At 39.7% G+C, this 15,227-nt stretch overlaps 1 protein-coding gene across 1 annotated transcript; it reads left to right on the top strand.

Annotated features, from left to right (window-relative positions):
• Positions 1–3,961: 3,961 nt before the first annotated feature.
• LOC135497354 (protein gustavus-like) lies at positions 3,962–14,839 on the top strand. Its single transcript, XM_064787183.1, has 3 exons — positions 3,962–4,097; positions 8,426–9,319; positions 9,558–14,839. The coding sequence occupies exons 2-3, from the start codon at positions 8,620–8,622 to the stop codon at positions 9,746–9,748; spliced, it is 891 nt and encodes a 296-aa protein (XP_064643253.1). The 5' UTR covers positions 3,962–4,097; positions 8,426–8,619; the 3' UTR covers positions 9,749–14,839.
• The last annotated feature ends 388 nt before the right edge of the window (positions 14,840–15,227 follow it).

Genomic DNA, 15,227 nt, shown 5'->3' with positions numbered 1-15,227 from the left:
TTTAGTTTCTTATTTCGATGAGACATCAGTCCTTGTCGAGACTGAGATGAGATGGTTGTGCCCTTAAATAAAGGTGTGGAGCTGAATAAGGCTTTGTCTTGGTCTTTAGTTACATATTAACTGGTTGTGACATTGTCTTCGTTAATTCCTTACACAGAGTTCTTATTTAATTAGTCAGCTGGTTGTGATTTGTCTTTTTTTGTTTTTTCATATGAATAGGCTGTGTTGTAATAGCCTTTGCTTCAATGCACAAGGTAAAGGTACAATACACTGGGTGTGACATTAGGTGTTCAACTGAGCTGTGTTTAACATGAAGTGACTCTTGTATGAACAGGCTATGACCTTTATCTTGTTGTCTGAGACATTTTCGTCAAGAGCAGCTGGGACATCATCTCAACCCCCCTCAGTTGTGACATTAGTCCTCGTCTTCACTATTCTGTCATGGTTTGCAGAAACTGGTTGTGACATTGCATTGGTATTCATCTCCACTGCAATGAAATGGTTTGCATTGACTTTGTCTTTCCCAAGATAAATACACTAGCCACAATCGACGACAATGCTTCTATTGACTATTGTCTGTTGTCTTCTTGGCCAAAATGAATTGACCTGGGCTTGTATCAACTGCATGGCTGTGGGTTGTCTTTGACAGCATACATTACCAGCTATTGCGGGCCTAGCACACTCTGTATTGAATAGAGGGCGACTCCATCATTCCTATTGTTTGAGATTGGAAAGGTGTGAATTAATCTGGCAATTAGCCTCCTGTGCATTGGTGCATACAAACACTAAAATGTTTGGTTTTTGCTGATTTGGGGTCAAATAAATCAGCCAAAAGTTTTGAAAGCTTCACAAATGATTGTCGCAAGGAATTACTTTATGATAGTTTGCGAAATTTTGATTAATTCTAGGTGGAAAGTAATATTTTTCGCATATTTGTTGGGCAAAAAATTGAAAATCCTCCAATTTTCAACCCCCCTATGGACACTATGAATTTTTCTCCAATAAAGCTGAAATCTTGGGAATATAATCCTAAGAGTTATACCAACCACGTCTAAAGTCGGGAGTTTGTATCAAATGTATAGTTTCGGAGCTAGCGCAGCTAGAAAAGCCCCCAAAACCCACTTTCTCAGGAATTTACACTACAGCTACGAGTGAAGCATTACAGATTTACCAAAATTTTCAACCTATAGATGGACACATCGAATTTCCATCCAAATCACTCCAAATTTTGCCAGTAAATACCTAGACATATATAGAATTATGTCAGAAGTCGGGAGTTGGGATTATTTTTACACCCCGCCCAAAAAGCCAACTTTATTGATATTTCCTATGCATTTTCCATTAGGCTTGCCAGGACCAATTAAGCAGGTGCACTAATTGGCTTAATTGGCTAGGCCCGCAATAGCTGTTAATGATACATGTACACCAGTACATAGATGATTAGATAACAAGTTCAGGGAGAAAAGAAAAAAAACTGCGGGAGATTCACCGGGTGTCGAACCCATGACCAGTCGATCCACAGTCAAACACTCTTAGCGCTGAACCGTCAAGGCTTTCATGCAGAAGTGGAGATTTTATTTGCCTCTTATATGCGATATGCAAACGAGCGCGCCGCAATTGTGACAAGGTCGCGCAGGTGGCAGAGTCATTTGCCGAAATAGTTCCAAGTAATCGTATATTTCGATAGTTGTACAGATTTTTATCAACATATCGTATCTATATACCTCAGTGATATAAAATATTATCTTTGCAGTTGATTTAACATTTAAATGGCCTTTTTTAAAAAGTTTTTAAAAATCGAGGTCAGCAGGGTCAGAGTTAATCAACAGAATGTTGCTCTGGCAGGGTCAAAATACATCGTTGTTGGCGCCGATGATGTCAGCAATATGGCAGATTTCCGCCCCAACCGTGAGATTTGCTCTCGTCATGTCATGAGCACATTGAACTGCCAGTGAACCGTGCTGAATATGTACCGGTGTAATGTTTTTGAGTGTTTCTGTTTTTGAGTGTTTCCCCTCATTGTTTGGGAACGCTCAAAAATAGATTGACAAGTTTTTCTGTGTATCCCCCCTATTGAAAAGCCGTGGTCTCTCTAGCTGCCTATTGTTTGGAAACACTGACACATGGGAAACAACCACAGATGTTACACCGGCTACCGCTCTCTCCATCATCACCGACCATATGTACCGGTGCCGGTCGAGGTCCTTTCAATGAAAAAGACGCACGCTACTGCCGTACCGGACCCGGTACCTGAGAAAACTTGCCGTTTTAGGCAGATTTGCGATGATTGATACAATTTATCATAGCCTGAACTAACATGTAGCGATCGGGAAAACTTATTCACGCACCAATTGTGTACAGATAGCGCTCTAGCGTGTGACTGACTATTAGAGTCGATTGGCGTTAACTAGATATCATTGGACCAACAGTAAATATACGTCAACGACCGGCGTACCCCTTTAACCATCCAGGCACCAGTGGTTTTCAATATCCTCCACCTCTCGATGTGACGAAGGTGTATAAAAAGCCTAAAGCTCAGGATAGCCTTTGACTTGTTCTCATTGGAAAAGTCACGGTCCGACACTAATACTTATTTTGCCCCAGTGTAGCCTCGAAAATACCAACTGCCGATTCGAAACATCCTCGGTAGTACTTAAACGCCCGGAATCAGTATGTGCTGCAGTTTGAAAAGTTTGGGTGCGGGGTATGATAATGATAATAATGAAAATGTTGGCATCTGTACAAAGATGATTTGATAACAAGATAAGGAAGAAGAAAAAAAGAAAGAGAAAACTGCGGCAGATTCACCGGGAGTCGAACCCGTGACCAGCCGATCCATAGTCAAGCACTCGTAGCGCTGAACCGTCAAGGCTTTCATGCTTAAATAGAGATTTTATTAGCCTCTTATGCAAACGAGCGCGACGCAATTGTGACAAGGTCGCGCAGGTGGCAAAGTGATTGTCCGAAATAGTTCCATGTAATCGTATATTTCGATAGTTAGACACATTTTTCTCAACATATCGTGTCTATATACCTCGGTGATATAAAAGCATATCTTTGTAGTTGATTTAACGTTTAAATGGCCTTTTTAAAAAAGTTTAAAAAAAAATCGAGGTCGGTAGGGTCAGAGACAATCAATAAATTATTTGAAAGGCTCTGTCAGGGTCAAAAGAAATACATGTAGTTGTTGGCGCCGATGATGTTTGCAATATAGCGGATTTCTGCCCCACCCGTGGGATTTGTGCTCGTCACGTCCTGAGCAAATTGAATTGCTGAACCGTGCTGAATATGTCTTCTTCTTCCGTTAAGTTAAGTCATGTGTCTTCTTATGTTATGTACCGGCTCCCGCTCCCTCCATTCCAATGTGCTTCGATAGCTCAGTGGTCCGAGGCGCTGACCCGATTGGTTTTTCTTTTTCCGCAACCTGAAAAAATTGGCATGTGGGTACGTGGGTATGTGGTATGTGGTATGTGGTTTTAGATACTGCCGAAATAAACGGTTGCGGTAAGTGTTGCGAAGCTTCATCCCGTACTCTCTTAAATTGCTGTCTATATCTTGTATGCGGGATTGCCGGTATGGAAACACTCACTGGAAATTATGGAGACAACCAAAAACGTTTCACCGGAGGTCCATTTTTAACCTAAGTTGTGGCTTGGTTACTCTTTGTAGTAACCTATCTCTGGTTGTGGATTGTAGTCGGTTGTCCCTTTAAATTTTTATTCCACTGAGTTACTGTGGCACGTGCGTTCCAAGGCCAGCTGTCCCCAAAATGCAAACAAAAGCAGTTTACATATATGCAGTCACAATAGTCAACAATACCCAATCAGTCAAGCGCATCATAATCAACTCTAAATCAATTAAGTAAATGCTTTGTTGTAACACGTGCGAATTTCCCGCGAGTGACGTCATCAAAAAATTGTTCGTCATTGGTGTGCACAAACGCCATTTTGTTTTTGTGTATACTTGGACAAGACTCCGACCCTGATCGGCTTTGGGAATTTCACAAAATAGCCACGAATTTTAGGCAGGATGATAATTTCACTTGCGGATTGGTGACCTTAGGCATTACTTTTGGTGTCGAGGTGGACAACAGGCCGGTTAGTATCCGATTTCGGTGGAAAAACACCATCTATTTGTGAGCCTTCAATCGAGTTCTCTGTCCTGTTTATGGAGATACATTGTATATGCATAATGTACAGTCTACCTGTCGAACCGGATGGCTTCCGACCTTCGAAAATAATCATTTTTTTCCCTAAAACGCTGAAAATCGTTGATACCAACTGATTAATTTGGTCATTCTCATTATAGTCTACAAATTAAGCGCATAAATTCGTGAATTTGATGCAATCGTTGGGTGTGAGAGTGATATGTTTTGGCATGTTTTGGGCGAAATCAAGCCCGTCCCAAGTTGGTTCGCTTTGGGGGAAGTCCACTCTCAGACCAGACAAAGGGCTTTGTACATACCTTGTACATTGGACTCTTTTGTCCATACTTGCCTTTTTCATCTTAATAAAGGCTGATTACTCAAAGTTTAGGTGTTAGTTTGCTGAGATCTTACATTTACATTTGTTTATTTAATCTTCTTCTTGCATATGTTTTGATGTTGTGGTTTTGACTTGTAATAATCAAAATTAATGATCGATAACCTTACTAAGCAGTCGAGGAGATTTTCCTTTAATTTTTTGGGTGATGAAAAAACTTTAAACAATGTCAATGAGAATGATGAACCACCCTTTGTCTTTGCTTGTGATTACTTAATCAAACTTCTAATCTTGAAAACGTTAAAATCGTCCATCCTAAACATACCATCTTTAAATACGAGGTTCCGAGATCACAAAGATGTAGGACATTTTTCAAGAAGTCTCGATCCCTTTTCTACATCAAGCACAAAACCTACTGAGGTTCCATTTATTTAGGCTACCTTTTGCACTTGGTTCTGCTCAGACCATCCCCCACCCAAAGGGTATGTAGGATGTACACTTCTTTGTCTGAGGATGCAGGCGATCAGCTGGGCTGTTCTTACATGTGCCAGACCACAGGCAGGTGTAAAGCACACACCATAGAGTTCTTTGTGTGCTGATGTTCTGCTCTATCAGCTGTTGGGCTGATGTGGCCTTGCTGTTGTTCACATCTTTGTTATAAAGGGTTTCATCAGTTTTCTGTCTTGCCTGTTCATCATTGATATTTTGTTCATATGTCTTGGGAGATGGATGGTAGGGATTTTTGTCTTGTCACAATATTTGTTTGATGTATGAAGATCTTATATTCTGAAACAGCCCTACATTGGTGAAACTAGAGTATTTACATGCACCTTTAATGATTGATGCATCCTGCATAAAAATGCTTCGTGGATTGGTCTTTGGTAATCACGCATGAGTAATTTTCAATCCTGCTGCAGATCAACTCAGCATTTGCAAGCATCAGTCATGGATTATACTATAAATTACTCATGGTTCATGCTTGTGGTTGAAAAGTTGAGGTCGTGAAGTACATTGAGAGGAATCACATCTCTCAGGCATCTTGCATATGTGTTTTATAGGGCATGTCTGATTTGCTTGCCTTCAGATTCAGATGAGGGCGTACCTGTGATGTTTAAAAGAATGTTTCTCAGTAGCAAACATTGAGGGGTTTGTACAACTATTTTCATAAGAATCAAATTGAAGGGAAATGAATTAGCCTACTGATTAAAAGATGAAGGGAGAAATTGGTATTGAAATTGATATTCAAAATATGTATTGATCTTTAGGTCATATGAAAGGCATTTCATAAACCATATCTGCTTTGTTGATAACTGTGTCAGGTTATTATGAATTAACATCCCCAATTCGTTTTGACACAGTTTGAACCTAAATATGACTCAGTTACCAATAATATTTTACGCCTCTCTCTTGATGCATTATATACAAAACAGTCATTATAATTTTATGGCTTCATTGACAATTTTGCCCAGTAGTGTTTTGTTTTGTGTGAGAAACTAAACCTGGTTGCTTAATCAATGTTATTAATGCATTCGACCTGTGTCAGTATATGTACATGATCAAAACACACACACTGTTATAGTGTTATGGTTAGTATGGCTACAGGGTGACTAGGTAAGGCATTGTTATGAAAATGCACAGTGTTTACAAATACAATCATACAGTGTTGGATGCCTCGATATTCTTTTTTTAGGGTATGTGGTCATCAATAAATGTTAGGCTTACATTCCTTTTAGTCTTAAAGAGTACTCTTAGGCCTATCGCATGTCCTTCCTTCCTGAGAGCCCAAGTCCCCAACTGGTCTTGATCAGTGTCACATTGCCATTGTGAAAAAGATCGAGGTTAGAAAGGAGGCTATTTCAAGCTTGTGTCTTGAGTAACAATGATTACATCATGAAATCCAATTAAACTTGCATTTCAATGCATGTACAATGTACATCTTGTACAGTGAACATGTAGCATCCCCAGATAGCATGCTATGGTTCTGTAGATGGGGAAGTGAATCAATAGAGCTAGCCAACTCATCCCTAGTCATCCCTTGGTGGCCTCGGGCTCTGTCATCTATATTTAGTTACAAAACAATGATAGGCCCTTTGTTTGTATCTTTATGATATGTACAGTATCCACCAGGTGAGGGTGGTGTGTGCCAGGTACCTAGGACAATAATGGGTGATCACAGAGACCTACAATCGACATCAACCAAGCGATTGCCGCTTGTAAGGGAGAAAGCGTTTCCTTTATTTGGTTAAAACTGAGATGGGTACCCTAGTCAAACCATCTGCTTTCAGAGTGCACTCCTGTCTTTCGTAACAGTTCTCATTTCTGAGCACTGCCACTATTTTAATCATAAATTACCGGTAAATTTGGTCATTATGAAAGTGCCGATTATAACCATTGTATTTGGGTTAATTTGTGATGTTCCCTCGGCTCCCATTTTTGTCTGCTTTTGTTTGTATGTGACGGGTTATGTCAGCATTATGAGTGTATGACGTGGGAGGATATATATGGGTGATGTACTTTCATTGACATGTTGTGGTGATTCCAAGGGAATAAAAAGGTCTTTGGTTCATCGCAATTTGCACCAACACTTTCCAGTTAGTGTTAGTCGAGTCCTGGTTTCACTGTCTGATTGTGACTTCATCAGTCAGCTTGGTCACTCCTGGTCCACGTTAAACTTCTCTACAAAAGTAAGTATCCAGCTGAAATTGACATTGAGTCTTGACTACTTGAGTCTAAAGTGGCATTGCCCATACCCGGTAGTCCTCAGTTTCCTTCTCATAAATGGAAATCTGATCTCTTCTGTCATCATTGTGACATTTTTGTGAGTTCATGGTTTTCCTCATGATATCAAATTCCTGAAGATGTGGAGTTGATACTGTCCTCCTTGGTTCCACTCATGTTTAGGGTAGGTTGCCTAGATGTTGGTGACAATAGACACCAACTTGGAGACGTGTATAGCTATTTGATAAAGTACGAATGTCGTACATGTACATGTATAGTAATCAGTTGAAGGAGGAAGTACTTGTATCTTTTGGTGTATAGAGTAGGTCATGAAATCATGAGGAAATCATGATACCCTGATTAATCCAACCCTGGTTCATGAAAGATATTCCAAAAAGTCTCCAACCAAACGATAGAAGTCAAAGGGTTGGTACACGTCCTGTCAAATCATTATCCTGTCCATGTTATGTTTTATTGTTTCATCAATATGATTGTGTTTGTCACAGGCCACAATGGCGGTTACATCGTCCCGTAGTATTGACCCAAATCGTGAATCAGACAGTTTTCTTTGAAACACGTGGGAGGGTAGAACTCGTGGACGGCGCATTTGTATTCAGGAAGGACAGGTGTTGGGGTTAACAAGCCCCTCCTTTATCTGATATTTTCAATTGAGGTAGACTATACAACAGCTGTATATTGATATAATGTCCTTCGTTAAATGTATGCCAACTATGGTCAATACGATGTGAAACGCATTCTAATAGTTCCACCCCAACCATGGCAGATGTTACAATAGTCTGTAGACACAATCATGTGTTTCATGTTCGATGGATCCTTATCAAAATCAATTGAACATATTTCCCTGGTTTCAAAGTGGATGAGTTGATGTTGATTCATATTTATAAAACTTCTATCATTCATTGATAGTGTCCACGTGGTCTCTGACTGCTTCCATTTTATGTTTGGTTGTTCTGTTGAGGAGCTGTGCTTCAAATTCAGTTGGGAGAATTGGATACTTTCAAGATTGGTTGTGGTTTAGTTGGTCAAGATGGGTCAGTATAACTGGACTTCAAAGGTTCCATGTCCTTCAGTCACATGTTACCCCAGTCCTGTCCTACCTTAGCAGGCAGTTCAGACATTGTAGAAGGGACGCTGTGAGTTATTTGAATATGTTTACTCAAAGTATCATTTCACAAATCCTAATTCTCATTTTCTTATCTTTTCAGATTGTCAAGCGAGGAATATTTTTTATCTTTTTCTATCCAAGTGCCGCCTGAAATCATTCAAAATTCAGCCGCGAAAGCGTAAATACCACCACACCAGTCTGTTAAAAGTCTCGTCAAGTCGTTTGTTACGACAACGAGGGGGGTCCAGCCCGAACAAACGGTGGCGTGGAACTGTGTCAAGGTCATTTGAGCAAATGAACATGGGTCAGAAGGTGTCGGGTGGAGTAAAGGCGGCCGAAAGGCAGCCTTCCTACAAACCCCTAAATAAGGAGAACGTATATCACCCAGACTTCCAGAAGCCGAGCCGTTTGGACATGCTCTTAGATATGCCGTACGCACCAAAGGAAGTGCAGAATGAACATGCGTGGAACGCCGAGGATCGATCGTTGAATATATTTGTGAAAGAGGATGATAAGTTAACTTTTCATAGGCATCCCGTTGCCCAAAGTACTGATTGTATTCGTGGACGTAATGGCTACACGAAAGGATTACATGTGTGGGAGGTATATTGGAGCACACGACAACGTGGGACACACGCAGTTGTTGGTGTCGCCACTAGTGAGGCGCCGCTGCACTGCGTCGGATATCAATCTCTAGTCGGAAGTAATGCTGAGTCATGGGGCTGGGATTTGGGGCGCAATAAACTCTACCATGACTGTAAAAACAACCCAGGAATTACATATCCGAGTATATTGAACTCTGATGAGAATTTCGTTGTGCCGGACACGTTTTATGTGGTACTAGATATGGACGAGGGGACATTGAGCTTCATTGTTGATGGACAGTATCTAGGGGTGGCCTTCCGAGGACTAAAGGGCAAGAAGTTGCATCCCATCGTTAGTGCTGTGTGGGGCCATTGTGAAATCACGATGAGATACATTGGAGGCCTTGATCGTAAGTGGTATCCCCAGTCTGTTCGTACAGTTACTGACCAAGTTGTTGAAAAAGTTTGTCCGTCCCTTGAAGTAAAAATATTCTATTCATTTTCACTGCTGACACAATTATTTGGTGTGGATGCGTTGCTCAAGTCATACTCTCTGAATCAACGTGTAACTTTCCTTTCAAAGACACTGCCTTAGAGGTGGAGCACTTCTTTGATTTTCAAACTAACAACGATCTCCTTCTCTTTCAGCTGAACCCTTGCCACTTACTGACCTATGCCGACGCGTCATCCGACAGACGATCGGCAAGAATCGCTTAGAGGAAATCAACAAGTTACCATTGCCGACAGCGCTCAAAGACTTCTTACTCTATAAGAACCACTATCAGAATCATGCCTTGTTGAAATCCAACAATAATGACGGAGAAAAGATCGTACGGTGATCAATGTTCTTCGCTAGAGAACTGTCTAGTCAAATGGTTAGGTTGTGAGGGTACCCTCTTGCTGCTGTTTTTGTACCTTCAAGTTCCTTACAAAAGATGGCAACAAATGCATTTAATGCTGCCATTGGCGATTGCTGACAGACAAAGTTTGGGTGGGCGTTCTTGTTAAGGAATTACTTCCATGGCTTATCTGCGTTTTCCAAAGAATGGTGTGAAGTGCCCGTCGTCGAGGCCCTTCGCGTCCATGGCACATTACAGCCTCTGACTGCTCACCAGGCCAGTTATGGGTTTCTTCCGTATTTTACCGTGGAAACTATCATCATCCTGAGGTTATTGGACAGGTGCAGTGCATGAGGAGAGACTGACATGAGGTATGTGATCGTGTGACAAGTGGGTGAGCAGAAATGGACGAGGGTTGACAATAACGGGTGACCGACGTACACTAGGTGCTCTGGCATGAAAAATAAAACGAGTTCCTGTTAAAGTCATCCAAAAAATCTTGTTTGTGTGATGTCGTAGAAAGATCCAGCGCATAAAAGGCAGAGAGATAGTTCATGCAGTCATTTCCTAAGTCATTGTGTACGGTAACTGTACATTGCTGATAAAGTTACCTCAAGTATTAACAGCTTGCATTTCAAGATTGACCAGTAGGGAATTTGAGGAGTAGGTTTTGAGGTATTGCTGAAGTTTTGAACCCTGAATTATTATTTTGCGTTCACTGTTCTTGTCATGAAAGGTCTGATGAAGAAAAAGGTAAACTTGTTGGAAATCTATTAGCTGTAGCAGAACAATCCTTCTTGCCAAAATCCCCTTTGATTACCACCCTAACTATTAGGTGTGCCATTGAAGTAAACTGCTGTTGAATGCTAAAATGCATTTTGGTTTTGAAACATACGTGTGTAAGTAAAATGATCGTCCAAGTTTGTGCAAGAGGAAACTGACAGACAAGAAAGGTATGTTTGTTACCTCAACAGCTCGTGGTGACCTGCGATAACTGTTACAAACCATTCGGGTACAACAAGTTATTGCCATGAGCTCATGGAATTACAATTAACTTCACCTCAAGTTGCAATAAGAGTAGGTCACATGCACTTTGCTGTGACCTTCGCTGACCTTGACTTGGGAGAAAGTATCCAAATGATCTCAAAACAATGCAAGAGTACATTTTGTCAATAACTTATTCGATTGCATGTATTTTCTATGAGATCTCCATCTTTATTGCTCAGTCCACCTATAGAGCCTATCTGCTGTACATTTGAACAATTGAACGATTGCACTTGAAATGTACATAATATGTTTTTGCTCGACTGGAGTATGTATACAATTCATGTATGTAATTGAATATGCTATCAACTGCAACAACCCAAAGAGCATGACAGTAATGTCACTTTCACCAACTAGACAATGCTGCCCGAAACAAGAGAGGCTGTACACTGTTTTTTGTTCTGTTTGATTCTGATGAATGGTCAGTGATTGGATCAAGAATTTGAACATTGCAGAATCCGATATGTTGCATTTTTGCATCACGGCCTTGTTCTGGTTGTGTTGGTGAGAGGGGAATTATCTGAGAGTCTCTTTTCACCTCTATACATAAGCATACTGTCTCTTTCTTTGTAACGCACCTTTTTCCTAAATGAAAATGACACAATCGGCTCACATCGCATATCCAGCAATCAGGTCACAATAAATCTTGTGAGAAGTGATTGGTTTTGTGTCGAGCAGATTCAAGTGGTCATAACCTCATTTTAACCTTGCCATTTGTCTAACACCAGATGCCTGTGAGTGGTGCATCATGGTGCCTGTGTTCAGGCACAGCATTTTATACTGCCAGATTAGTGTCATAATCGCAATCTTTCATTTCATTTTAAATTGGTCGTGGAGTTATTTTTTATTCATATTTGTACATTAGATTTGAGGTGATTTTAAACAATGGACTAATGATTCTTTTATATTGTGTGTGAACTTTCAAAGAAAGTTTTGAGACTAATTAGTGTTGTTTTTTCAGTATGTTGCAGGATAAGTTTTTAACATCGAAACTGATGTAGGTAATAATAGAATAAGATGGTATAAATGTATAAATACAAGTGCATTGTAATATTCTTGGTTTTAAAATGATTTCAGCTGATGATTAATTTCTTTTGGATTTCTTTGAGAAATGAAATAATGGTTTGAAAACTATCTTATTTTGACAGATTTGCTAATGGCTGTATTTCAAGCCAGGTTTTAAATGTTGGAGTTTAATTTGGACGAAATCATGAATTGCTATGAAACAAATGAATTGAAGATAACCATTTTTATTGTAATTTTAATGAAATGTTGCCTACTATAATATTGAATCATTTCAGGATTTGAAAATTAATTTATAAAAATCTGAATTGACTTTTCAGTAGTCGCTGTGTTCGAGTGCTGTGCATTCTGGACCTCATAATTATTGTCATGCATGTAATGTATTTAATCTTGGGGAGTGTGTTTTGTTCTATTTATTGTTTTAATTTCATTTTGGGCAAATATGCTCCTTTTAATTTGTCTTTCAGTCATCGTCGTGGGTTTTGTTGATGATTCATCAGGTCAAAATCTGCATTGGGTGAGATTTAGTTCCAGTGTGACAGAAGTTGAATTCAAGTTGTAGTACGCGTCTCTAGTGTAATAGTGGAATTCTTTCCTTGGGTTTTGCTGGTTTATCATTTGGCCATCGGGGCTGATATCCACACTAAATTGACGTACCTGGTTATACAACATGCCACATTTTCCGTCTCCTGACGTCATGATGCTCCTCAAATATTCAAACTTCGAGCTCATGTTGGAATCTTTCCACACCCAGTGTTCACAATAATGCCATTGCATTTTAGCTCCACGAAGCTGCTTTCAGCTCTCTCTAATACAAATCAATGAGGCCCTGTTTCTTAACAGTTTCTTATGTAGCAGCAGAGGTAGTTTCTACGTCTTGTCGCTGACCAAGTGTACACAAAGAGTGAAGTACGTTTGCATGTTCCTATTCACTACAAAGGAAGAGTAATGATTTTTAGGAGAAGTTTCTTTATAAATTGTCATTTCCACAATGGGTTTAGATAAGTGCTGTGTAGTCGCTATGCTCCATTGTAATATTTTGCATGATCTTTTTAAGAAATCAGTGTGGAAGATATTTGAAGCTACTTATTTCAAACTTTCAGGATCCAGATATTCAGGGACATTTTCTGACATTTTTGATAGATTATCGAGTTCAAGTCCGTTAGTTCGGGTCCAGAATTCGAGAACATCGTGATTGCATTGAACCACTGCTCACAGTGTCTGCTGTGCCTTGTTTTGACGACAGCGGTTGTGGCCAGGTGATCATAACTGCTCGAGTTGGTACAAAATATGGACGCAGTCAAAAAGCTAACGAAATCACACTTCTTCGTGTAGTTTGAGGTGTTTACGAACAGAAATTGATACTTCACTGTCTGTATTGATACGTCACTGCTTGAGAAGTGATTGGGGAAACAACCAATACCTCCAGTTTGGTATAATCAAGAACTGTTTCAAACATTTCATTGCCGGGCTGAGGCTATGTAATCATGTTGTAGGCTCATCACTACTTCAAAATGTAATAAAATGTCCTTTAGCTAGTCAAGTTTTAGTGTCTCAGTTGCATCTGACCATCCAGCTTTTTATGTGAACCTAGGTTTTCTATTCATCGCTTGTACATATAGAATATTTATAATCGATGTCGACTATGTTAGTGTTGTCAATAGGTCGCCACACGTTCTGCATTGCGCCACCTGGCAAACTTAAACAAAAGCATTTTATCATGATTGGTATTGTACATTGTACGCAGTGTATGGTTGTTGTACTATAGTGTAATTAATAGTAGTTGTCTTGGGGTGTGGGATGTGATTTGGGAAAATTTCGGACCCCGATCGGTTGTCCAATCATTGTGCATTTCATTACTTCATTTGTAAATATACCAATCGTCTAGGTCATTTTAAATTTGGTCGATGTGAGACTGCCATGTGATCTGCATTGTATTCTGTTTGAAAACTGTAACTGTAAATTGCAAAATTTGGAGTTTTGAAGGGTCATCTAAGATGACATTTAGCATTAAATAGTCTTTCACCGTAATCTATACAATTGGATCGCATAATTGAAATTTGCAGGGGATTCCAGCGAACGTCCATGTACATAAATGACCTACAGTTGTCTTGGACCAATAAGATACTTCTGAAAGTATTGATTCAATAGATAAATAGAGAACTTTGTATGTTTCATGGCGTGTTTCACCGACTCTTTCATTTCTCCATCATTGTTCTTTAAAAGAACTGCATCATGGGTATTGCTACAAACCAGCTGGGGCGACCATCTTTTTGGGAAATCAATCACTGAATCTCTTTCATTTCATCATAACAGAAATTCCAGTTCGCATTTAATAATCATGTGGGCGTCATTTTTTTGTTGAATTCTGTAATCAAAAGTTTGCGTTATTATGAAGTATGATGTTTGTCAAGAGTTCCCTGAAATCAAGATGAAGGTAAATACTGTTCTGTTGCACTAAAATAATGGAAAAGATTTTATTTGTGCATTTTATCATAATCTGTCTTAAAACATCTTTCAACACAGTAGCAGATTCAACTTCAGGTGAGTTTAACCTTACAGCAGTCAATGTAAATTACACAGAAGTTCACTTTCCTTATAGTCAATAAGAAAGGTATTTGTCAAAAGACATTTGTTTGTTTGTCAAATATTGTCATTGTCCGCAGACACTGGCCAGTCGTTTGTTGCATTTAAAGTAAGTTGGTGCCCCCTGGTGGCCAATGCAGGCAATTACAGCGACCTTTTCTTCCAATCTTATTTATTATGATGTTGTCAGTTGAATCCATAAGTAGTGTGTATAACGTTAGAGCTAATATCAACACTTTGAAGCAGAAGTTCTCCCCTTTCCTTGGCCGGAAATAAGTATCAATTTTGTCTTATCATTGGCGAATTGGAGAATTTCTTCTTGACAGTGAAAGAGTGACATAGTGCTTTATTTGCTGAGAAAATGTGAAGTAATATATTATACGTGTAATTTATCTCTATGTAATCACCATCCTATTAAATTATTGGTATAAAAATTGACATCTTTCTTTGTGTTTTTATTTCCCCTTTCATCTGCACACAAGCAGCAGATCTTCACGCTAGTTATCTTGCCTTGCCATATTATTCTGCGAAAGGTGGGCTGTGAAAATAATGCCCCTGCTTCCAGTCCAATACATGTATTGACTGAACCGGTAATGGAATTCCATAACAAATTCTCCCAGTTCAGACGGCCGTGCTGTGAAAATTCAACTCGTCCCGAAATTGGTCTCCGGAGAAGTCACCAGCAGAATGCCAGGACACTTTTCACCACCTGGACCAACTACATGTCTGTCTAACTAAACTGGCAGTGCAAGCCCACCAACACCACACTGGTCCGACTACGCATGGATCATTACAGGGACCCTTGGCTGCAATCCATCCTTCACAA

The sequence above is a fragment of the Lineus longissimus genome, chromosome 12 (genome assembly GCF_910592395.1).
Source record: "Lineus longissimus chromosome 12, tnLinLong1.2, whole genome shotgun sequence".
NCBI classification, from domain to species: Eukaryota; Metazoa; Nemertea; class Pilidiophora; order Heteronemertea; family Lineidae; genus Lineus; species Lineus longissimus.
This window is presented reverse-complemented; position numbering and strand designations above follow the sequence as displayed.

What these genes read in the sequence shown, in the direction of transcription:
- LOC135497354 (XM_064787183.1), top strand. Translation starts at nt 8,620, where the DNA reads ATGAACATGGGTCAGAAGGTGTCGGGTGGAGTAAAGGCGGCCGAAAGG. An exon ending in ATACATTGGAGGCCTTGATC is followed by an intron (nt 9,320 to 9,557) that starts GTAAGTGGTATC and finishes CTTCTCTTTCAG; the next exon opens with CTGAACCCTTGCCACTTACT.